General features: G+C 44.3%; 1 protein-coding gene across 2 annotated transcripts in view; it reads left to right on the top strand.

The window, feature by feature from the left end:
• The window catches only part of LOC110507668 (tripartite motif-containing protein 3), a 42,777-nt gene that overhangs the window by 10,491 nt on the left and 5,840 nt on the right, over positions 1-26,446 (top strand). Inside the window, exons 1-9 of one of the 2 annotated variants that reach the window (XM_021587799.3) lie at positions 9,834-10,297; positions 17,090-17,268; positions 20,635-20,875; positions 21,369-21,520; positions 21,821-22,001; positions 22,340-22,510; positions 22,690-22,986; positions 24,703-24,967; positions 25,807-25,910. In XM_021587799.3, coding sequence (XP_021443474.1) covers positions 17,123-17,268; positions 20,635-20,875; positions 21,369-21,520; positions 21,821-22,001; positions 22,340-22,510; positions 22,690-22,986; positions 24,703-24,967; positions 25,807-25,910 — 1,557 coding nt within the window. In that variant the 5' untranslated portion in view covers positions 9,834-10,297; positions 17,090-17,122. Of the gene's footprint in view, positions 1-9,833; positions 10,298-17,089; positions 17,269-20,634; positions 20,876-21,368; positions 21,521-21,820; positions 22,002-22,339; positions 22,511-22,689; positions 22,987-24,702; positions 24,968-25,806; positions 25,911-26,446 lie in introns of those variants that run through there. The other variant, XM_021587798.3, reaches the window with a different exon arrangement.

Genomic DNA, 26,446 nt, shown 5'->3' with positions numbered 1-26,446 from the left:
GAAAGCAAGAGAAGTGGCGCAATTTCCCAAGTTAATATTGCCAGCTAACATGAATTTCTTTTAACTAAATATGCAGGTTTAAAAAAATATACTTGTGTATTGATTTTAAGAAAGGCATTGATGTTCATGGTTAGGTACATTGATGCAACGAAAGTGATTTTTTTTCCGCGAAGGCGCTTGTTAAATCATCACCCATTTGGCGAAGTAGGCTGTGATTCGATGATAAATTAACAGGCACCGCATTGATTATTTGCAGGACAAGCTAGTTAAACTAGTAATATCATAAACCATGTGTAGTTAACAAGTGATTATGTTAAGACTGATTGTTTTTATAAGACAAGTTTAATGCTAGCTAGCAACTTACCTTGGCTCCTTGCTGCACTCTCGTAACAGGTGGTCAGCCTGCCACACAGTCTCCTCGTGGAGTGAAATGTAATCGGCATCCAAAAATGCAGATTCTTATGAAAACTTGAAATCGGCCCTAATTAATTGGCCATGCCGATGTCAACCTCTAGTTGCTTGTGAGCGCTGAGGGAACTTTATGCACTTGGCCAGAATATTCTGCATCTTTGTTGCATTCTTCACATATGATTTGGCATAGTATTTGCAAATGTACACAGCCTTCCTTCAATTTTGGCCACTAAATGACAGCAGTGTGTGTGCAAAGTTTGATTGATCCAGTGAAGCATTGCAATACTGGACAATATTTTGTATCAAATGTGCCGAATTGGTCAATTGATACATTTTCAAGTACATGACTATAGAGAACATATTACGTATTACCATATCATTTTTGTAAGTTTACACTCTCCCAGGAATGTCATACATGATGGATCATTAGCTTGTACACTAACTTTTACACATCTAGATGGCCGGGCAGAGTGGGTGGGGAGCCAGAGACAGCAGGGATTCAAACTGTAGAACCCAGTTCCTAAATTTGAATCTAAAAAGGAATTTTATCAAACAAAACTGTGCTACATTTTATCTCTGGGACCCTCAGGATGACAAATCAGAGCAAGATCTAAGTACATTATTTACCTTCAGAGGTGAATGTATCAAATCAGTTGCGGTGATAGAATTGTTTTGTTGTTGTGCACTCTCCTCAAACAATAGAATGGTATTTTTCACTGTAGTAGCTACTGTAAATTCTGCCCATATAAGACATGTCTATATCCTGGAAAGTTTGCTGTTACTTATAACGTCATGCTATTCACATTCGCGCACGTTAGCTCAACCGTCCTGGTATAGGGACACCAATCCCGTAGAGGTTAAAGTACAAACAATCTCTTTTTTTTAATACATTTAAAAAAAATAATTATCTCACTAAACAGGAATGGCTGGTGTATCCTTGTCTCTTAGCTTTAATAAGACTCAATTCCTCTTTTATTGTCATTTCTTCACCATAACTGGAGAGAGGACACTGGCTTTTGGAGTTTTATCTCTAAAAAGTATTTCAGTAAAATGCTATAGTCATACACATTTTTGAAGTGCAAAAATAAAAGTCCCAGATTGTTTTGGTAAAGCTCTTATTCCAGGTCTGTGTCCGTTGCACTTACAGTATAGTGCACTACTTTTGACCAGGGCTTTTGGGCTCTGGTCAAAGTAGTGCATTATATAGGGAATAGGGTGCCATTGGGGACTCCGCTTTGGTGCTGTGCCGGTCTGCTACAGTATGTCTGCTGTATGAATGATGATCAATGGGTCGACTGAGAGCCAAGGCCTTTTCTCTACGGTGAAATATGAATGGCCACCATGCTTGAGTTACTCTTGGCTATCAGCTGTACCTTCCAATGACTCTTTAACATGAGCATCCATGTACTTTAAACTTGGGGTCAGCTGTGTTGACGTATTTTCAGCCTCTACATTGGACTATAGAACAGTCCTCCAGCTCTGTAAACTAGGGCCGATTTTAAATAATACGGGAATCCAAATACTCAATTAGTGTTCAGCCATGCATGACCCAAGTACTGTAGAATATGGTCTTGCATATGTGTTCCCTGTGTATTTCCTGTAGCCTGTACAATACACCAATTCTGTCCACTAATGTGACTGATGACCATATGTTGGATATTCTATATGCTTGATGTGCTCTCTATGTATCCCCATTCCACAACCTTGACCTGGGTCAGGGTACGACCCCAAGGCACTGGGTGGGGAGTGGAGAGTTCAAATGTATGGCTAGTTGTTTTGGCTTTTTACAGTATATCGCTTTTCAGGAGACAGACAAAGTTAGTTTAAAAGATTGTGGTTAAGGTGAAATATCTGTGTCTTGCCAAATTGATGCATTGTTGTTTTTTTTTTTACAAATGAGGGGGGTGTCCTGATTTCTACCATAACTTGTACATGGTTAGCTATCTCTACTCTTTAGCAAATGTAGCCCACCTACTGTTATTCAAGTCTCTCTGCTGTCATTCTTCCTTTTGATGACACCGACATATCACTCCCAGTGACAAATAGGAGAAACCGACGGCCTTGCTGTCTTTCTTACAGTGTTGTGATCTAGATTACTGGATGATGACATGCCCACAGCAACAGATGTAGCTGGAAACATAAACCAGCGTCTATATTTAAACACACTTAGAGAGAGCACTGTAGACCTACAGTACACATCCCACATTAGGTCACTCAGACTGTCATCTGCAGCCCACCTCCCAGCTGACTGCTCTGTCAGACCTATGATGTACAGACAGTATAGAAACTATACAGTATCTTTACTGTATGGCTACGTAGTGCGCTGGGGCTTTGGTAGAATGTAGTGCATGAGATGGGGAATGTGGTGTTATTTGAGCCCCACACCAGGAGTTGTGACTCCCCTAGAGGAAAGAGAGAGAGAGACTAAGTGGAGTCTTCTGCTCTGTGAAAATGTCTGTCTACGGATAACATAATTTGCTATGCATTAGTCAGGCAAACAGCAGTAGGCCTATATTCACTTCTTCATCCTGAAATATTTACACAGTGGTGAGTCACTCGGATGATGAAAAAACTAAATGTAATATCACAAATGGACATTTTTGCCATCAGGGTAGATCTTCCTAACCCTGTGGTTACAGGGCAGTGGTGGTGTGCGTTAGGGCTGATGTGAATGCACAGATAGAAATTAAACTAGCCTATGGCTAGTACTTTTAAGACCGGGCTAGTAGAACATTTGCAAAATTAGCCTGCCAGGGAGATTTTGTCTTTTCAAATATCACATATTTTGGACACGCATATGCTACCTGTGCTAGTGAAAATCACTTTCTACTGGCAAAGCTGGTCAGTCCCCAAAATCCTTCAATTCCATCCCTGTACGTGTTGTGGAGTAAATCCCTGCAGGCAGATTAAACAGAATGGATGTTTTGTGTGAATCTAAGGCTGCAGCTTGAGGTAGCAGATTAAACAACGTCCTGCAGAGGACGGTCTGATGATGACGGGACATTAGAGAGGAATGAGAATCCAACCAGACAACTAGTATTCACAACGCCTTCTAAATGTTGCAGCATTTAGAATAGGGATTTTACTGTATATATTTACAGGAGGTTAGTAACATCTTATAGGTTATTCACACACCAACTCAGTGGCCCTGTGGTTTCCGTCCTGTGATAGGAAGGTTGGGAGTTTGGTCCCGGGTCGAGTTACCAAAGACTCTAAAAATGCATCTCTGCATTAAGGAGATGGGTTGGAGGTAAGGCCCTGTCTCTAGACTAGCTTTCTATCCAAGGGGTGGTACTTGTACAGTACATGCTTCACGCTACAGAAACAGCAGTTGGGCTCCTGCCCATTGGGCCAGTCTGGCTTGGACAAGATGCTAAAGCCTTTACCAATGCCCATGTCCTGGCCAGCTAGGGTGTGGATGTGGGGCCTCTATGGTGCAGCTTTAATTTACTGTAGATGAGAGGTGACTAGACGTGTTAGTTACTGAGCGTCTGGGATTGTGTCAGTGGAGTCTGAGAGGCTGCGATCCAGACGGTGGACATAGCCCAGCACTGCAGGAGTCCGTTAAGCCACTTAGTGGAGAAAGAGAGAGAGAGTGGGTGAGATACCATACATAGAAAGTATGTCTGGGTCTCAAAAATCATTTGGGGCTCCCCTCCCGCTCCAAAGCATAACTAGAACCCCTCACACACAAATCTATACTGACATCATGCTGACATTAAGGGAAGTATGACAGGGTTCTTAAGTGAGAATTACTGTAGACATGCATCACTCCTCACTGGATCAATCAGAATTAAGAATCAGATCTGACTGTGGTTATTATCTGATATGGTACTGTGTCCCTAATGGCTCCCTATTCCCTTCATAGTGCAATGCATGACAGGGAATAGGGCGCCATAGGGCGCCATCATAGAAGAACAAAATCACTTTCTGTTGTTTTTCCTTTTCTTTCCATGTATCATCTGTCAATCACATGTTGGTATTTTTATTATATGAGTGAGGGTTACACACTGTACAGTGTTTGAAAAACCCCTTTCATGCTGAAACGGATTCACCTTTCTGTGTGAGGTTACAATTCTGTGTAAACCTTGGCTTAAGAATCTCCTTTTCACACCCACCGTTATATCTGCCATTCAACCCTTCTCCACGGACTTGTCAGAGTGCATTAGTGCACAAAGCTGCTGTCTGGTGAACACACTGTTTTTTAAAGACAGATCCTCTTTCTGTGGCGAAGCGAGTGGGAGGAACTGGGAGGGGGCTGCCGGGTGAGTGTATGTGGAGGGAGGGGAGGTGAGGGGAGGGGAGGACTGCCGCAGGACTAGCGTTTCGACTAGTGAACATACAGAGAGATGGAGGAGGGAAGGCTGCTGCAGGTTTAGTGTAGCAACTAGCCAGCACACACACAGAGCAAAGAGGGAGAGAGAGGAGGGAAGGCTGCTGCAGGCTTAGTGTAGCAACTAGCCAGCACACACACAGAGCAAAGAGGGAGAGAGAGGAGGGAAGGCTGCTGCAGGCTTAGTGTATCAACTAGCCAGCACACACACAGAGCGAGGAGGGAAGGCTGCTGCAGGCTTAGTGTAGCAACTAGCCAGCACACACACAGAGCAAAGAGGGAGAGAGAGGAGGGAAGGCTGCTGCAGGCTTAGTGTATCAACTAGCCAGCACACACACAGAGCGAGGAGGGAAGGCTGCTGCAGGCTTAGTGTAGCAACTAGCCAGCACACACAGAGCAAAGAGGGAGAGAGAGGGGAGGAGCCTGAAGCGTTTGTCTTGGCATGCTCCCTTTTGATGTCACCGTTCAGCTGCTATCATTCAGCTGCTGAGAAGAGAGGGAGAGGGCTACAGAGGGAGAGAAGGAGGGGGCTATGGCACGAGAGAGGCAGAGGGAGGAAGGGAGAGAGGGGGTGTGGGGGAAGAGGGAAAGGGATCTGCAGAGATTCTGTCACAGGGTCTTGTAATCACTGGGCAGGAAAAAACAATGGACCCTATAGCCTAGCCTGCTGCTTCTTCTGCTGCTGGCTGAGAACAACTCCAACTGTATGGTTGTGTACCAAATGCACCCTATTCCCTACATAGTGCACTACTTTTGACAAAAGTGGTTATTATCTAATATGGTTTGTGTCCCTAATGGCTCCCTATTCCCTCTATAGTGCTAGGCAAGTTGCTGAGATCCGACTGCTACTGTTTCTGCTGCTGGGATGGTTTAGATGGGAGAGGGAGGGAGGGAGAGCTCAGTGCTCTCATTGTATATGTGCTGAAAGCAGAAGGAATGTGATTGTTTTGAGCTGCTCCCTGCAGCAGAGACAGATGCCTCTGGATGCGCTGCCTATTGGTCTGAGGGAGACTACAGTAGGCTAGCTCACCCTACACCCTATCTCTCTGTATAAAAGCGAGCTCCCTGTGTATTTCTGTGTCTAGAGCTAGTTCATCTACTACTCTCCAAGAGTGTATAGGCTAGAGGTTGACCGATTATGATTTTTCAACACCGATACCGATTATTGGAGGACCACAAAAAGACTATACCGAATAATCGACCGATTTCTAAATGTGTATAGAAGCTAGCTCCCTGCTTCTCTCTCTCTCCCTCTCTCTGTGTATAGAAGCTAGCTCCCTGCTTCTCTCTCTCTCGCCCTCTCTCTGTGTATAGAAGCTAGCTCCCTGCTTCTCTCTCTCTCTGTGTATAGAAGCTAGCTCCCTGCTTCTCTCTCTGTGTGTATAGAAGCTTGCTCCCTGCTTCTCTCTCTCTGTGTATAGAAGCTAGCTCCCTGCTTCTCTCTCTCTCCCTCTCTCTGTGTATAGAAGCTAGCTCCCTGCTTCTCTCTCTCTCGCCCTCTCTCTGTGTATAGAAGCTAGCTCCCTGCTTCTCTCTCTCTCTGTGTATAGAAGCTAGCTCCCTGCTTCTCTCTCTCTCTGTGTATAGAAGCTAGCTCCCTGCTTCTCTCTCTCTCTCGCCCTCTCTCTGTGTATAGAAGCTAGCTCCCTGCTTCTCTCTCTCTCTCTGTGTATAGAAGCTAGCTCCCTGCTTCTCTCTCTGTGTGTATAGAAGCTTGCTCCCTGCTTCTCTCTCTCTCTGTGTGTATAGAAGCTAGCTCCCTGCTTCTCTCTCTCTCTGTGTATAGAAGCTAGCTCCCTGCTTCTCTCTCTGTGTGTATAGAAGCTAGCTCCCTGCTTCTCTCTCTCTCTCTGTGTATAGAATCTTGCTCCCTGCTTCTCTCTCTGTGTATAGAAGCTTGCTCCCTGCTTCTCTCTCTCTCTCTCTCTCTGTGTATAGAAGCTTGCTCCCTACTTCTCTCTCTCTCTCTCTCTCTCGCCCTCTCTCTGTGTATAGAAGCTAGCTCCCTGCTTCTCTCTCTCTCTGTGTATAGAAGCTAGCTCCCTGCTTCTCTCTCTGTGTGTATAGAAGCTAGCTCCCTGCTTCTCTCTCTCTCTCTCTCTCTGTGTATAGAAGCTTGCTCCCTGCTTCTCTCTCTGTGTATAGAAGCTTGCTCCCTGCTTCTCTCTCTCTCTCTCTCTCTCTCTCTCTCTCTGTGTATAGAAGCTTGCTCCCTGTTTCTCTCCCTCTCTTTGTGCATAGAAGCTAGCTCCCTGCTTCTCTCTCTCTCTCTCTGTGTGTATAGAAGCTTGCTCCCTGTTTCTCTCTCTCTCTCTCTCTGTATAGAAGCTTGCTCCCTGCTTCTCTCTCTCTCTCTCTCTCTCTCTCTGTGTATAGAAGCTTGCTCCCTGTTTCTCTCCCTCTCTTTGTGCATAGAAGCTAGCTCCCTGCTTCTCTCTCTCTCTCTGTGTATAGAAGCTTGCTCCCTGTTTCTCTCTCTCTCCCTCTCTTTGTGTATAGAAGCTTGCTCCCTGATTCTCTCTCTCTCTCTGTGTATATAAAAGCTAGCTTCCTGCTTCGTTCTGTGTGTATAGATGCTAACTCCCTCTCTCTTTCTCTGTGTGTGTATATAGAGGTCGACCGATTATGATTTTTCAACGCCAATACTGATTATTGGAGGACCAAAAAAGCCGATACTGATTAATCAGGCAATTTAAAAAATAAAAGTTTTGTATTTGTAATAATGACAATTGCAACAATACTGAATGAACAGTTATTTTAACTTAATATAATACATCAATAAAATCTATTTAGCCTCAAATAAATAATGAAACATGTTCAATTTGGTTTAAATAATGCAAAAACAGTGTTGGAGAAGAAAGTAAAAGTGCAATATGTGCCATGTAAGAAAGCTAACGTTTAAGTCCCTTGCTCAGAACATGAGAACATATGAAAGCTGGTGGTTCCTTTTAACATGAGTCTTCAATATTCCCAGGTAAGAAGTTTTAGGTTGTAGTTATTATAGGAATTATAGGACTATTTCTCTCTATACGATTTGTATTTCATATACCTTTGACTATTGGATGTTCTTATAGGCACTTTAGTATTGCCAGTGTAACAGTATAGCTTCCGTCCCTCTCCTCGCTCTTACCTGGGCTCGAACCAGGAACACATCGACAACAGCCACCCTCAAAGCAGCGTTACCCATCGCTCCACAAAAGCTGCAGCCCTTGCAGAGCAAGGGGAACAACTACTCCAAGTCTCAGAGCGTTTGAAACGCTATTAGCGCGCACCCCGCTAACTAGCAAGCCATTTCACATCGGTTACACAGCCATTTTCCAGCCAAAGAGAGGAGTCACAAAAAGCAGAAAGAGAGAGAAAATGAATCACTAACCTTTGATCTTCATCAGATGACACTCATAGGACTTCATGTTACACAATACATGTACGTTTTGTTCGATAAAGTTCATATTTATATCCAAAAATCTCAGTTTACATTGGCGCGTTATGTTCAGTAATGTTTTGCTTCCAAAACATCCGGTGATTTTGCAGAGAGCCACATCAATTTACAGAAATACTCATAATAAACATTGATAAAAGATACAAGTGTTATGCATGGAATTATAGATAAACTTCTCCTTAATGCAACCGCTGTGTCCAATTTCATAAAAGCTTTACGGAAAAAGCACACCATGCAATAATATGAGTACAGCGCTCAGGCACCAAAACAAGCCATACAGATACCCGCCATGTTGTGGAGTCAACACAAGTCAGAAATAGCATTATAAATATTCACTTACCTTTGATGATCTTCATCAGAATGCACTCCCAGGAATCCCAGTTCCACAATAAATGTTTGTTTTGTTCGATAAAGTCCATAATTTATGTCCTTTTTGTTTGCACGTTTACTTCACAAATCCAAATTCATGAGGCGCGAGCACCAGACGAAAAGTCAAAAAGTTCCGTTACAGTTCGTAGAAACATGTCAAACAATGTATAGAATCAATCTTTAGGATGTTTTTAACATAAATCTTCAAAAATGTTCCAACTGGACAATTCCTTTGTCTTTAGAAATGCAATGGAACGCAGGTCGCTCTCATGGCCACGCGCGTGACCAGCTCATGGCCTTCTGCCAGACACCTGATTGAAACAGCTCTCAAGCCTGAAACAAGGTTCTAAAGACTGTTGACATCTAGTGGAAGCCGTAGCAAGTGCAATCGGACCAAATGTACACTATCTTGGATAGGCAAAGAGTTACAAACTAGAGGTCGACCGATTAATCGTAATGGCCGATTTAATTAGGGCCGATTTTCAAGTTTTCATAACAATCGGAAATTGTTTTTTAATAAGATAAATTTAATGCTAGCTAGCAACTTACCTTGGCTTACTGCATTCGCGTAACAGGCAGTCTCCTTCGTGGAGTGCAATGTAAGGTAGGTGGTTAGAGCGTTGGACTAGTTAATTGTAAGGTTGCAAGATTGAATCCCCGAGCTGACAAGGTAAAAATCTGTCGTTCTGCCCCTGAACAGGCAGTTAACCCACCGTTCCTAGGCCGTCATTGAAAATAAGAATGTGTTATTAATTGACTTGCCTAGTTAAATAAAGAAAAAAGAAAAAACAATCGGCCAAATTGGTGTCTAAAAATACAGATTTCCAATTGTTATGAAAACTTGAAATCGGCCATTCCGATGAATTGGTCGACCTCTAGTATAGAAGCTAGCTCCCTCTTTCTCTGTGTGTGTGTGTGTGTGTATAGAAGCTAGCTCCCTGCTTCTCTCTCTCTCTGTGTATAGAAGCTATATCCCTACCACCATACTACTGTTATGTACCTACTACTGCTCCCAGACAGACAGATGGACAGACAGGCATGCAGAGAGAGACAGACAGACAGACAGATATACAGACAGGCATGCAGAGAGAGAGAGACAGACAGACAGATATACAGACAGGCATGCAGAGAGAGAGAGAGAGACAGATATACAGACAGGTGGTCCTCTCAGAGCTACTGTTATTCAGCTCTCTAGGCCAGCTGGAAGTCAGGCAGGAGGAGGTACAGGGGAAGGAACCAGGGAGGAATTTGGGGAGTGACATTTTAAGGCTTCCTCTTTTTACTCCTTCCTCTTTCAGCACCAGAACAACACAACAGAGAAAGGAGCTAACTGCCTGGAGAGCTACACAGAGAAGAGCTCTTTGCTTTGTCTACTGTGCCAAGCGACTAATCTCACAGTCTGGTGTGTAAATAAATAACCACCAGAGAGAGAAAATGACAGCCAGGAGGGAGAACAGAAAGATGGGGTAAAGAAGGAGGGAATCACAGCATTCATTGTGGTCTGTTTGTGAGCAGAGCAGGAGAGCTTTAAGAAAGCCCCAAGGCCCAGCGGTCTGCGGGTCCTCTGCTCCAACAGAACAGAACAGAACTGGACAGAGCAGAGAAGTCAGACTGAGAGATCAGTTGAATTGACTTGTCTCTGCGGAGAGATTACTGACCGAGCCTCAGTCAAGCCCAGCACATGAAAGATGAGTCCAGACTACAGTCCTACACTACAGGCTGTGGTGGTGGTGAAGATGTGAAAGGTGAGTGGACGTTTCTCTCTAAGGGAAGACTTGCGTTAGCTCAGCAGACTAACACAGTCTTGTATTCACGTTCATTCTCTGGATTAGTTGCATCAGGGCAGTGGTGGTAAAGATGTGACGGGTGAGCCACTGGACATTTCTGTAGAAACAAGGTTGAAGCATAGAGATTAGCGATTGTATAATTCATTAGAGTGGAAATTGGCGTCTTAGCAACCTGACTAAAAATGCAGGTCTATGACATCATCCACTCTAGTGAATTGTAGGATGTCTATGTGTGTATGTTTCTCACATATCAGGGAGTTCCCCCCTGTCCCTGTATTCCATTCCCTGGATTAGTTTCTATCTAGGTCACTCACAGGCATGGCCTGAAACTGTATAGCATAATATTACCTGTCCTTACATGTCCTTTTTTAACACAACATTTTCTCCAAAATTGGCTGTTTGTGATACAGTATTTCCTGCACTCAGTGAATACGTTATTTTAGACAGTGTGGCCATTGTTCTCTTATCACGCCTGATTTAAGGCCCACAGATTTAAGGCCAGTTTGTTCTTTTGTAGCATACCGCTTTCTATCCCTGCTAACCTTCCATGTTGTATCACCCAGTAATGCTGAGTCCCAAATGACACTCTATTCCCTATATAGTGCACTACTCGTGACTGGAGCCCTATGGGCCTTGGTCAAAATGAGTGCACTGTATATGGAATGGGGTGCCATTTGAGATGCAGACTATGAATACCTGCTTTGAGATCTTTGCAACACAAATATAATTTCAAAAGTCATTTCAACCTGCTCGTTTTAAACATGATCTATACATAATCCTAGGTGTTACTGACAAAAATGGATTTGTGTTCGTACTTTGCAGAGCAGACAACCATCACTACATAACAGGTTGTCGTATAAGAGAGTACAGACTTAGAAAAAAAGGTTCCAAAAGCGTTCTTCAGCTGTCCCCATAGGAGAACAGTTTTGGTTCCAGGTGGAACCCTTTTCGGTTCTAGGTAAAGAGAAAGGGCTGCAGAAAGGGTGCGACATGGAAGGGGAATGAAGGGTTCTACTTGCATCTAAAAAGGGTCCTCTTATGGGGACAGCTGAAGAACTCTTCGAGTGGCACCTTTTTTTCCTAAGAGTGTAGTGAGTCATAAAAGGACTGGCTATTTCATTTTAAAGTAGAATGTCCTTTCTTTTTTTAATCAATGCTGTCTGAGACTAGGACCTAAACGGGGATGACTGCTTATGACTGCTTCTGCATAAGGACATACTTATTACCAAGCCTAATATAGAAGAATAATAAAATAAATGTAGAAGAATAAGACAAGCTTTTACATATGAAGCTAAAATAAAGCGTCAAGGTTATGGAACGGTTGCAGCAAGTGGGCGGATGTGTTGGGGTAGGCGTGTGGCTTGTGGGAACACTGGGCTGTATCAATGGGCTGATATGTGGTATACTATTACTGTACAGTAGCACTGGGTCTGATATGTGGTATACTATTACTGTACAGTAGCACTGGGTCTGATATGTGGTATAATAGTACTGTACAGTAGCACTGGGTCTGATATGTGGTATACTATTACTGTACAGTAGCACTGGGTCTGATATGTGGTATAATAGTACTGTACAGTAGCAATGGGTCTGATATGTGGTATAATAGTACTGTACAGTAGCACTGGGTCTGATATGTGGTATACTATTACTGTACAGTAGCACTGGGTCTGATATGTGGTATAATAGTACTGTACAGTAGCAATGGGTCTGATATGTGGTATAATAGTACTGTACAGTAGCACTGGGTCTGATATGTGGTATAATAGTACTGTACAGTAGCACTGGGTCTGATATGTGGTATACTATTACTGTACAGTAGCACTGGGTCTGATATGTGGTATAATAGTACTGTACAGTAGCAATGGGTCTGATATGTGGTATAATAGTACTGTACAGTAGCACTGGGTCTGATTAAGCTGTGGGTAGGACTGTGGGTAGGACTGTGGGTGGTTGTACTAGTGTGGTGTAGCAGTGGTCTGATACTAGTAGACCTTCGTCTCTCATCTCCACAGCGTCTATAATAAGGCCTGTCTGTATCAGGACATCAGAGTGGCATGTGGCTGGTGTCACAGTGATCTGCTCCAGGCCATGCTGTGGTTGTGGCTCAGGCTCTGCTCTGTCCTGCTGTGACAATACAATAGGCCTACCCCATAATGTCTTTATGACCTGGCTCTCAGAAGACAAAGACCATACAGCATCTATCAAGTAGTCAACCCAAAACATGTTTTTATATATATATATATATATATATATATATATATATATATGCTAATATGGTATATTTACAGATTGTGAGAGAAACTGCTGCTTGATTCGTGAATGTGAATTGACCATGTTAGAGCAGTATGTCTATGTACAGTTGTCACTAATAGTTACCACTTCATGGTAGTATGTTGTTGGTGATGTAGGGGTTAATCTGTGTTGTACAGCATGTCATCATCATGGCATCTCCACACTGTTAATCTGTGTTCATATAGACAGTACAGCATGGCCTCTCTACACTGTTAATCTGTGTTCATATAGACAGTACAGCATGGCATCTCTACACTGTTAATCTGTGTTCATATAGACAGTACAGCATGGCATCTCTACACTGTTAATCTGTGATCATATAGACAGTACAGCATGGCATCTCTACACTGTTAATCTGTGTTCATATAGACAGTACAGCATGGCATCTCTACACTGTTAATCTGTGATCATATAGACAGTACAGCATGGCATCTCTACACTGTTAATCTGTGTTCATATAGACAGTACAGCATGGCATCTCTACACTGTTAATCTGTGATCATATAGACAGTACAGCATGGCATCTCTACACTGTTAATCTGTGTTCATATAGACAGTACAGCATGGCATCTCTACACTGTTAATCTGTGTTCATATAGACAGTACAGCATGGCATATCTACACTGTTAATCTGTGTTCATATAGACAGTACAGCATGGCATCTCTACACTGTTAATCTGTGTTCATATAGACAGTACAGCATGGCATCTCTACACTGTTAATCTGTGTTCATATAGACAGTACAGCATGGCATCTCCACACTGTTAATCTGTGTTCATATAGACAGTACTGCATGGCATCTCTACACTGTTAATCTGTGTTCATATAGACAGTACAGCATGGCATCTCTACACTGTTAATCTGTGTTCATATAGACAGTAATCTGGAGTTGACCCACTGATAAAAATCATTGTAATGCCAGCTCTGGCTTTATGTGCAGATATCCTATCAACATCATTACTGTCTCTAGGCCTACTTCAAACCGCTGATTTGTCATTTTACTATATCCTAAAAACGTAATATATAAATCAGAGAAACAAATCCCAAAAATGTGTTGATGGGTTGCGTCCGAAATAGTACCATATTCCTTACATAGGGCAATAGAACCTGATCAAAAGTAGTGCACTATAAAGGAAATAGGGTACCATTTTGGGCTCAGCCATGTTCTCTTGTTACCTCTGACAGCGATCATCAGTCCAGACTTCTATGTCTGTGGGTTTGAGTGAAATGGTTCATTTCCTCACACTGGGTGATGAATGTATGACTGCTGCTGGTGGTGTAGATAATTAGATTGCCTTTGAGCTGAGCCCTCTGGCCCTGTGGCCCTCTCTGGCCCTGTGGCCCTCTGGCCCTCTCTGGGCCTCTGGGCCTCTCTGGGCCTCTGGCCCTCTCTGGCCCTCTCTGGCCCTCTGGCCCTCTGTCCCTCTCTGGCCTCTGGCCCTCTCTGGCCCTGTAATCGTAATCACATGGATCCATTTGTCTCCCCAGTCATTAAGTCATGAAGCAGTTCAGTAATATTACCTTAGTTATTGCCTCAGTCCCCCTGAAGGAGCTAGAGTCTGTTAGTGAAGACAAAGAGACTGCCTGGGTTATACCAGAGAGGAAGAGGTGACGCGAGAGGGATAATCTGTCTTCCCCAGCAGTTGCCGTTTTTGTGTGTGTGTGTGTGTGTAGGGGGAGGGGGGATTGCACACCAAGCGAGGATTTTTTGTTGCGTGTGGGTTATTTGATCGATTAGAAGTTTCATAATGATTACGTTATGAGTGTACGGAAATAATATGGACACGTGGCATCCTGGCAACTTTGAGAAAAAAGTAGAAAGTGTTACTGTATATCGAAGTTGTGCCTGATCATCACTAGTTACCACAGTCACAAAGTCTCAAATCAAATTTTATTGGTCACATACACATATATAGCAGATGTTATTGTGGGTTTAGTGAAATGCTTGTGTTCCTAGCTTCAACAGTGCAGTAGTATCTAACAGCTCACAACGATACACACTAATATAAAAGTAAAATAATGGAATTAAGAAATATATAAATATTAGATTGAGCAATGTTGGAGTGTCATAGACTAGAATACAGTAGAATAGAATACAGTATGTGTTCTGTTATTAAAGTGATTCCAAGTCTCTATGTATATAGGGCAGCAGCCTCTAAGGTGCAGGGTTGCGTAACCGGGTGGAAGCCGGCTAGTGATGGCTATTTAACAATCTGATGGCCTTGAAATTGAGATTGAAAAACAGCTTCTATCTCTCAAATCCAGTTTTGATGCACCTGTACTGACCTCACCTTCTGGATGATAACGGGGTGAACAGGTAGTGGCTCGGGTGGTTGTTGTCATTGATGATCTTTTTGGCCTTTCTGTGACACCGGGTGCTGTAGGTGTCCTGGAGGGCAGGTAGTTTGCCCCCGGTGATGCGTTGGTCAGATCGCACCACCCCCTGGAGAACCCTGTGGTTGTGGGCGGCGTGGTTGCCGTACCAGGCGGTGATACAGCTTGACATCTGTAAAAGTTTGTGGGTTTTAGGGGCCAAGCCAAATTTCTTCAGCCTCCTGAGGTTGAAGAGGCGCTGTTCCACCTTCTTCATCCTGTCAGTGATGTGTACGCCGAGGAACTTGAAGCTTTCCACCTTCTTCACCCTGTCAGTGATGTGTACGCCAAGGAACTTGAAGCTTTCCACCTTCTTCAATTGTCAGTGATGTGTACGCCGAGGAACTTGAAGCTTTCCACCTTCTTCACCCTGTCAGTGATCTGTACGCCGAGGAACTTGAAGCTTTCCACCTTCTTCACTTGTCAGTGATGTGTACGCCGAGGAACTTGAAGCTTTCCACCTTCTTCACCCTGTCAGTGATGTGTACGCCGAGGAACTTGAAGCTTTCCACCTTCTTCACTTGTCAGTGATGTGTACGCCGAGGAACTTGAAGCTTTCCACCTTCTTCATCCTGTCAGTGATGTGTACGCCGAGGAATTTGAAGCTTTCCACCTTCTTCACTTGTCAGTGATGTGTACGCCGAGGAACTTGAAGCTTTCCACCTTCTTCACCCTGTCAGTGATGTGTACGCCGAGGAACTTGAAGCTTTTCACCTTCTCCACTGCGGTCCCTTCGATGTGGTTAGGGACGTGCTCCCTCTGCTGTTTCCTGAAGTTCACAATCAGCTCCTTTGTTTTGTTTACGTTGAGGGAGAGGTCATTTACTTGCCACCACTCCACCAGGGCCCTCACCTCCTCCCTGTAGGCTGTCTCATCATTGTTGATAATCAAGCCTACCACTGTTGTGTCGTCTGCAAACTTGATGATTGAGTTGGAGGCATGCATTGCAACGTAGTCATCGGTGAACAGGGAGTACAGGAGGGGGCTGAGCACGCACCCTTGTGGGGCCCCTGTTTTGAGGATCAGCGAAGTGGAGGTGTTGTTTCCTACCTTCACCACATGGGGGGCGACCCGTTAGGAAGTCCAGGACCCAGTTGCACAGGGCTGGGTTCAGACCCAGGGCCCAGAGCTTAAGGATGAGCTTGGAGGGCACTATGGTGTTGAATGCTGAGCTAAAGTCAATGAGCAGCGTTTTTACGTAGGAATTCCTCTTGTCCAGATGGGATAGGACAGTGTGCAGTGTGATGGCGATTGCATCGTCTGTGGACCTATTGGGGCGGTAAGTAAATTGCAGTGGGTCTAGAGTGTCAGGTAGGGTAGAGGTGATATGATCCTTAACTAGTCTCTCAAAGCACATGATGATAGAAGTTAGTGCTACTGAGCGATAAGTCATTTAGTTCAATTACCTTTACCCACCCTCCTATTTCTACAATTTATCTTCTTAAAATGTGATTTTAAACCTAACCACACTGCTAACCTTATGCCTATCCATACCCTTAAAATTACATTTAAATCAAGAGCAAATGTTTATTTTCAGGAATACGATATAGACAATTTTGACTTTGTGGCTGGGGTAACCGTTCTGCATGTTCACACACGTATATGCCCTGTCAATGGCTAGAATAGTCCCACCTGATCTTGCCTCCTCCCTACTGCCTTCCTGCCATTTGTTAACATTTATTTACATTGTAAGAGTGGCCAATAGAGAATCTGGTCAATATAATGGATCGATCATCTGTGTTTATAGGGATATGGTTGGATAAACTAGGAGAGTACCCTTGACTTTATCTCCTAATGATGATGATGATACTGTTTCTGGTCATCAAGTAATTATTCTATACAATGACATCTTACTCCTGTAAAGCCTTGAACAGATTGTGATCCTGTCCTCCCTTCGTATGGTCAGGTGGGGCCTCCTCTTTCTCCATAGTTACACTATGATTTTCTATTAATTCACACCAATCCAATGCTTCGACAATCTATGAAGAAAAGTAAGCATGGATACCCTCCAGGGAAAAGAGTCGGTATTCGTAATGCAGCTTGTTTAACAGTGTTCTCACCTGCTCATCTCTCTTTCTTCAGGTGAAAAGGTGCTTGTGCTCCTTCTCCCTGTGAATGTCTGTCGCCATGGCGAAGCGTGAGACGGGCAGCACCAGCCCAGTGGTTCGGCAGATAGACAAACAGTTCCTGGTCTGCAGCATCTGTCTGGACCACTACCACAACCCTAAAGTCCTGCCCTGCCTACACACCTTCTGTGAGAAGTAAGTCTCTACCATACACCCACACCTAACCACTACCACAACCCTAAAGTCCTGCCCTGCCTACACACCTTCTGTGAGAAGTAAGTCTCTACCATACACCATACACCCACACCTAACCACTACCACAACCCTAAAGTCCTGCCCTGCCTACACACCTTCTGTGAGAAGTAAGTCTCTACCATACAACCACACCTAACCACTAACACAACCCTAAAGTCCTGCCCTGCCTACACACCTTCTGTGAGAAGTAAGTCTCTACCATACACCCACACCTAACCACTACCACAACCCTGAAGTCCTGCCCTGCCTACACACCTTCTGTGAGAAGTAAGTCTCTACCATACACCATACACCCACACCTAACCACTACCACAACCCCGAAGTCCTGCCCTGCCTACACACCTTCTGTGAGAAGTAAGTCTCTACCATACACCCACACCTAACCACTACCACAACCCTGAAGTCCTGCCCTGCTTACACACCTTCTGTGAGAAGTAAGTCTCTACCATACACCCACACCTAACCACTACCACAACCCTGAAGTCCTGCCCTGCCTACACACCTTCTGTGAGAAGTAAGTCTCTACCATACACCCTACACCTAACCACTACCACAACCCTGAAGTCCTGCCCTGCCTACACACCTTCTGTGAGAAGTAAGTCTCTACCATACACCATACACCTAACCACTACCACAACCCTGAAGTTCTGCCCTGCCTACACACCTTCTGTGAGACGTAAATCTATACCATACACCCACACCTAACCACTACCACAACCCTGAAGTCCTGCCCTGCCTACACACCTTCTGTGAGAAGTAAGTCTCTACCATACACCCTACACCTAACCACTACCACAACCCTGAAGTCCTGCCCTGCCTACACACCTTCTGTGAGAAGTAAGTCTCTACCATACACCCACACCTAACCACTACCACAACCCTAAAGTCCTGCCCTGCTACACACCTTCTGTGAGAAGTAGGTCTCTACCATACACCTAACCACTACCACAACCCTAAAGTCCTGCCCTGCCTACACACCTTCTGTGAGAAGTAAGTCTCTACCATACACCCACACCTAACCACTACCACAACCCTAAAGTCCTGCCCTGCTACACACCTTCTGTGAGAAGTAAGTCTCTACCATACACCCACGTAACCACTACCACAACCCTGAAGTCCTGCCCTGCCTACACACCTTCTGTGAGAAGTAAGTCTCTACCATACACCCACACCTAACCACTACCACAAACCTAAAGTCCTGCCCTGCCTACACACCTTCTGTGAGAAGTAAGTCTCTACCATACACCCACACCTAACCACTACCACAACCCTAAAGTCCTGCCCTGCCTACACACCTTCTGTGAGAAGTAAGTCTCTACCATACACCATACACCTAACCACTACCACAACCCTAAAGTCCTGCCCTGCCTACACACCTTCTGTGAGAAGTAAGTCTCTACCATACACCATACACCAGGGATCATCAAGTAAATTCAGCCGCAGGCCGATTTGTTCTTGAGCAGATGATCAGGGGGCCGGAACATAATGACAAATAATCTGTAGACTGCTGATTGACCGCTAGAAGCCCAAACAGATATAATATTTGACTAAAACATCATAATTTCAAAACTTGCTTACATTTGTATATGATCACATATATCTCTATCATGCGTGGGAATACTTTGGAACAGATGTCCAAAATTAAAATCACTTGGAGCTGATTTGCTGGTGTTTTTACAGTCTTTTATGTCCAACAATTACATTATTTTTTTTTATTTGATTTTTGGCTCGTGGGGGGGGCAAATACAATCACAGCCAGTTGGGGAACCCTACCCTACACCCTAACCACTACCGCAACACTGAAATCCTGCTCTGACTACACACCTTCTGTGAGAAGAGATTTGAACCCTACCTCTCCCTAACCTTAACTACTGGCACAATCCCAAGGTTCTGCTGGGGTCTGGTAGATCCTGCTGTGTGTAGGAGGAAATTAACTCAAATGAATGGTCTTTGCAAAACTACTTTACCAGATGTATTTCTCACTTATTTTAATCTAAGGAAAATGTATTTCCTGCCCTGCAATAGTGAGTTGTTGAACTAGGTCAGGGCATGAGGTCATGTTTGCGAGAGAGGGTAAGTTCTTGCGGCATAAAGTCATGAGAGTCATGTGTTATGGCATTAAGTTATTAGAGTCATGTGTTATGGCATTAAGTTATTAGAGTCATGTGTTATGGCATTAAGTCATGAAAGTTATGTATGTGTTATGGCATTAAGTCATGAAAGTCATGTATGTGTTATGGCATTAAGTCATGAGAGTCATGTATGTGTTATGGCATAAAGTCATGAGAGTCATGTGTTATGGCATAAAGTCATGAGAGTCATGTATGTGTTATGGCATAAAGTCATGAGAGTCATGTGTTATGGCATAAAGTCATGTGTTATGGCATTAAGTCATGAGAGTCCTGTGTTATGGCATTAAGTCATGAGAGTCATGTGTTATGGCATAAAGTCATGAGAGTCATGTATGTGTTATGGCATAAAGTCATGAGAGTCATGTATGTGTTATGGCATTAAGTCATGAGAGTCATGTGTTATGGCATTAAGTCATGATAGTCATGTGTTATGGCATAGAGTCATGTGTTATGGCATAGTCATGAGAGTCATGTGTTATGGCATAGAGTCATGTATGTGTTATGGCATAAAGTCATGAGAGTCATGTATGTGTTATGGCATAAAGTCATGAGAGTCATGTATGTGTTATGGCATAAAGTCATGAGAGTCATGTACAGTATGTGTATGCCAGAGATTTCCTTATCAGCTTGGCTTCCCAGTGACTTAAGGTGACAGGCAGTCTCCCCAGGCCTGGTGGAGGGAGAGCAGGGTGCATTCTCCTGAGGGTGCCAGGCTACTTCTGCTTCACCCATCCCACCACATATTCACATGAAGAGGGGTCACAAGCACCTTTCAGCTAGAGATGGAGAGCATGAGAGAGATGGAGGAAGAGAAAGGAGAACACAGAGGAACAGTGAGCATTCTCCTGATGGTGGCACAGTCCTCAGTGGAGCTGCCAGCTAGCAGCTCTTTCCACCCCTGCTACTCTCACTTGACAGGAATGCTCTCATCAGCACTCTCTGCTCTCCATATTGCCAGACACAGCTCACTGACATCTGCTCTGTCCTCTGCCCTGTCTGTTCTGTTCACATCATCTTCTGGAGAGGGCTGCAGCAATGTTGTAACCTCCTTGACTTGACCCTTTGTATTGGTGCCAATTGGTGAAAGGGTTGACATTTGTCTAAATGTGATGAGCACCATTAACTTGACATGGTTTATAACAAGCCATCCCTGTTGTTCTCCTGTCTTTTCCAGATGCCTACAGAACTACATCCCCCCTCAGTCCCTGACACTATCGTGTCCCGTGTGTCGTCAGACGTCCATCCTGCCAGAGAAGGGCGTGGCCGCGCTGCAGAACAACTTCTTCATAACCAACCTGATGGAGGTGCTGCAGAGGGACCCAGAGTGTTCTCCTCCAGAGGCCTGCAGTGTGCTGGAGTCAGTCAGTGCTGCTGCCGCCTGCCAGCCGCTCTCCTGCCCCAACCACGAGGGCAAGGTAGGCTTCTATTATCCCTCTGCTGCCCCAACAAAGTGGGAAAGGTCTGGCATCTAATTGATGACACATTGGCGTCGCTGACTGTTAGTGAACACAACTGATTTTAGATCAGTACCTGTATCCACAAAACATTTCAGAGCTGGAGGGCTGATCTAGAATCTGTCCATATAATCTGATTCATTATGATCTAAAAGGCCAAACTGATCCTAGGTCATCACTCCTACTATGAGACGCTTAGTCGATATGCGCCATGGACTAGCTAAATCAGTACGTATCTGAGTTGAAGGAAGAATGTCTGAGGGCCGACCTTGCCAGTTTTTTATTGAAGTGAGCGTATTGTTCACAATTGTGGATTCACACCAATTACAAGCCCCTAAACATTGAGTAAATGTATCCATGTTTGACCTTGTCACTGTATGAACCTGCCTGGTCTGTAGTGAGTCATCATGTGTGTTGAGCTGTGCTGTGTGTTGCTCCCCTCCACCCCCTGCAGGTGATGGAGTTCTACTGCGAGTCGTGTGAGACTGCCATGTGTTTGGAGTGTACTGAAGGAGAGCACAGGGAACATGTGACTGTCCCTCTGAGAGATGTCTTGGAGCAACAGAAAGGAGCCCTGAAGACCCAGCTGGATGCCATACGCAACAGGTACTGGATGGTAAACCGGTCTATACTGCTCTGACTGTAATGATGGACGGTTTTAGGGTTGTTAAAGCCCTATTCTGAGTTCATTGACCACTGTGTGTGTACACACTGGATAAGTCTGGTAAGTGCAATGACAAAGTACCAGAGTGCAGTTTTCCAGTCTCTACGTTTCAGTTTCTAATGGAGGACTGAAGATCGATGGAAATTGCACACACATTTAGTCAGTTCCTCTATTCATGCCCGTTGGTTACTTGATCTGACTGTGAAGTTGTGACAGTATACTGTTTCCTCTTCCTGTCCCAGGCTGCCCCAGCTGAGGGCTGCTATAGAGCTGGTAGGGGAGATCTCCAAGCAGCTGACTGACAGGAAGAACGAGGCGGTGACAGAGATCAGCAGTACCTTTGAGGAACTAGAGAGGGCGCTACACCTCAGAAAGACCACCCTCATCACTGACCTGGAGAACATCTGCTGCACCAAGCAGAAGGTACCTGCAACCGGATTAGGTCTGCTGTTCCAAATGACACCCTATTTCCTATTTAGTGCACTACTTTTGACCAGGACCTGATCAAAGGTAGGGCACTGTATAAGGAATAGGGGGTCATTTGGGACACATTGATGGTCTGTCTCTCTCTTGCTTCTGTGAATGACTATCTCTCGACTCTCTTTCTCTCACGGTCTTACCTCTTTTTCTCCCTTTCTCTTCACTCTGTTTCTGACTACCTACCTACCATTCTCTCTCTCTTTCCTCTCCTCCCTGTCTTCAACTATCCCTCCTTCCTCTCCTCCCTCTCTTAGCATCTCTCCTCTTCTCTCTGTCTGTAGGTGCTCCAGGCCCAGCTCTCCTCTCTCCTGCAGGGTAAGGACAACATCCAGAGCTGCAGTAGTTTTACGGAACAGGCTCTGAGCCATGGCAGTGCTACAGAGGTTCTGCTGGTCCAGAAACAGATGGGAGAGAGGGTCAGCGCCCTGGCCCGACACACCTACCCAGAACAGGTTTGTGGACACGTTTGTTTGTTTGTTTCACATATATACATAGCCTATATCATCATTGTATATGTCCCAAATGGGCCCCGGTCAAATGTAGTGCACTATATAGGGAATAGGTTGCCATTCGGGACGAAGCCATAGGGATGCTGGTTAAACCTAACAAGCCTTCCCTTGCCCCCTCCCAGCCCCATGAGAACAGCCATCTTGACTGCCAGGTGGAGACAGAGGGTCTTCGTCGTTCCATCCAGAATCTGGGTGTGCTCATCACCACAGGAGCCGTAGGCCACACCTCCGTCGCCACGGGAGAGGGACTACGCCACGCCCTGGTTAGCCAGCACACCACCGTCACCGTGACGACCAAGGACAAGGACAGTGAGCTGGTGAAGACGGGCAACGCGGCGCTGCGGGCCGAGATAGTGTCGATGGACGGGGCGGTAACCACGGAGACAGAGGTGGTGGATAATAAGAATGGAACGTATGAGGTGAGGATAATTGTACTTTGTATGACATCTAACTTGCAATATATGTATTGTGTTAATGTATGTAACGTACAGTTGAAGTCGGAAGTTTACATACACTTAGGTTGGAGTCATTAACTTATTTTTCAACCACTCCACAAATGTCTAGTTTTGGCAAGTCATTTAGGACATCTACTTTCTGCATGACACAAGTCATTTTTCCAACAATTGTTTACAGACAGATTATTTCATTTATAATTCACTGTATCACAACAAAAAAAAATTAAAAATGATGTCATGGCTTTAGAAGCTTCTGATAGACTAATTGACATCATTTGAGTCAATTGGAGGTGTACCTGTGGATGTATTTCAAGGCCTACCTTCAAACTCAGTGCGTATTTGCTTGACATCATGGGAAAATCAAAATAAATCAGCCAAGACCTCAGAAAAACAATTGTAGACCTCCACAAGTCTGGTTCATCCTTGGGAGCAATTTCCAAATGCCTGAAAGTACCACGTTAATCTGTACAAACAATAGTACGCAAGTATAAACACCATGGGACCACACAGTCGTCATACATTTCAGGAAGGAGGGCAAAAGTTAAAAGTGCACATCGATCCCAGAACAACAGCAAAGGACCTTGTGAAGATGCTGGAGGAAACAGGTACAGAAGTATCTATATCCACAGTAAAACAAGTCCTATATCGAAATAACCTGAAACGCCACTCAGCAAGGAAGAAGCCACTGCTCCAAAATCACCATAACAAAGCCAGACTACGGTTTGCAACTGCACATGGGGACAAAGATTGTACTTTTTGGAGAAATATCCTCTGGTCTGATGAAACAAAAATAGAACTGTTTGGTCATAATGACCATCGTTATGTTTGGAGGAAAAAGGGGGATGCTTGCGAGCCGAAGAACACCATCCCAACCGTGAAGCACGGGGTGGCAGCATCATGTTGTGGAGGTGCTTTGCTGCAGGAGGGACTGGTGCACTTCACAAAATAGATGTCATCATGAGGAAGGACAATTATGTGGATATATTGAATCTCAAGACATCATTCAGGAAGTTAAAGCTTGGTCGCAAATGGGTCCTCCAAATGGACAATGACCCCAAGCATACTTCCAAAGTTGTGGCAAAATGGCTTAAGGACAACAAAGTCAAGGTATTGCAGTGGCCATCACAAAGCCCTGACCTCAATCCCATAGAACATTTGTGGGCAGAACTGAAAAAGCGTGTGTGAGCAAGGAGGCCTACAAACCTGACTCAGTTACACCAGCTCTGTCAGGAGGAATGGGCCAAAATTCACCCAAATTATTGTGGGAAGCTTGTGGAAGACTACCTGAAACGTTTAACCCAAGTTAAACAATTTAAAGGCAATGCTACAAAATACTAATTGAGTGTATGTAAACTTCTGACCCACTGGGAATGTGATGAAGGAAATAAAAGCTGAAATAAATCATTCTCTCTACTATTATTCTGACATTTCACATTCTTAAAATAAAGTGGTGATCGTAACTGACCTAAAACAGGGATTTTTACTAGGATTAAATGTCAGGAATTGTGAAAAATTGAGTTTAAATGTATTTGGCTAAGGTGTATGTAAACTTCCGACTTCAACTGTATGTATTGTGTCAATTGTTTAATGTACAGTGTTTACTTTGTATACAGCAGGACTGTCTAGGACTATATTCCCCTGGAGGTGCCTGATAAGGTTCTGTTCCATAATATTCTGCAGGTGGGCTATACCATGCGCTCTGAGGGGGAGTTCTCCTTCTCTCTCCTCCTGTACGACCAGCCGGTGAGGGGCAGTCCGTTCCGGCTGCGTGCGGTCAAGCCCTCGGACGTCCTGCAGTCTCCAGACGATGTGAAGAGGAGGGTGAAGAGTCCTAGTGGGACAGGGGGCCACATCAGACAGAAGGCTGTGAGGAGACCCTCCAGTATGTACAGCACCACCAAGAAGAAGGAGAACCCCATCGAGGATGAACTCATCTACAGAGTCGGTAGGTGCAGATCATAGGGACGTGTAATCCCTGTTTTAATATTAGTCTAACTGTGGTACAGATGCTCATATTAACTTTTTAGTCATTTAGGTGATTATCTTTTGACTTAAAAGAAGTGGATTTAACTAAAGTCGGTAAGACAATAACAAGTCATATTGCAAGTAAACACATTTTAAAAACAGCTTTCTTTGCTACGCTCTTTGATAATGAGTTAAAAAACAGGCCATGGGGAAAGAAGGGAATACAACACATTGGTTCAATGCTCCTATCATTTTTTTTAAAGCACTATTACTGATGAATACATTCACATTTGACTTGTTATTTTACTCTTGTATCCAGAGGCAGTGCATGCAACTGAAGTTGGTACAGTAAGACTAAAGTAAGACCACCACATATCACGATCAAGTTGGATAATAGCTCTCTTAGTTATCTCAAAGTGCAGGCTGCAGGGTACAGACAATGCTGTGGGAAATACTCACACTTTGTTTCACTGCTCCCAGCAATCTTACTGATGAAGATCTTTTGAGGTCTCTGTGATAACTCGTGACTCTGCTATTTAGCCCTTGGGCCCATGGACACAGACTGTGTTCTTATTTTATGTGTGATGGTTTGACTCAGTCTTCTTACTGGATGAGGGATGATTTGACTCAGTCTTACTGGATGTGTGATGATTTGACTCAGTCTTCTTACTGGATGTGTGATGATTTGACTCAGTCTTCTTACTGGATGTGTGATGATTTGACTCAGTCTTCTTACTGGATGTGTGATGATTTGACTCAGTCTTCTTACTGGATGTGTGATGATTTGACTCAGTCTTACTGGATGTGTGTATTTGACAGGAACCAGAGGGAGAGATAAAGCAGAGTTTACAAACCTCCAGGGAATCTCCACCTCCAACAACGGACGTATCGTAGTGGCTGACAGCAACAACCAGTGTATACAGGTGAGACTACAACCAGTGTATACAGGTGAGACTACAGCCATACAACTAGTGTATACAGGTGAGACTACAGCCATACAACCAGTGCATACAGGTGAGACTACAGCCATACAACCAGTGCATACAGGTGAGACTACAGCCATACAACCAGTGTATACAGGTGAGACTACAGCCATACAACCAGTGTATACAGGTGAGACTACAACCAGTGTATACAGGTGAGACTACAACCAGTGTATACAGGTGAGACTACAACCAGTGTATACAGGTGAGACTACAACCAGTGTATACAGGTGAGACTACAACCAGTGTATACAGGTGAGACTACAGCCATACAACCAGTGTATACAGGTGAGACTACAGCCATACAACCAGTGCATACAGGTGAGACTACAGCCATACAACCAGTGCATACAGGTGAGACTACAGCCATACAACCAGTGTATACAGGTGAGACTACAGCCATACAACCAGTGTATACAGGTGAGACTACAGCCATACAACTAGTGTATACAGGTGAGACTACAGCCATACAACCA

The sequence above is a fragment of the Oncorhynchus mykiss genome, chromosome 27 (genome assembly GCF_057628025.1).
Source record: "Oncorhynchus mykiss isolate SJ-2025 chromosome 27, ASM5762802v1, whole genome shotgun sequence".
NCBI classification, from domain to species: domain Eukaryota; kingdom Metazoa; phylum Chordata; class Actinopteri; order Salmoniformes; family Salmonidae; genus Oncorhynchus; species Oncorhynchus mykiss.
This window is presented reverse-complemented; position numbering and strand designations above follow the sequence as displayed.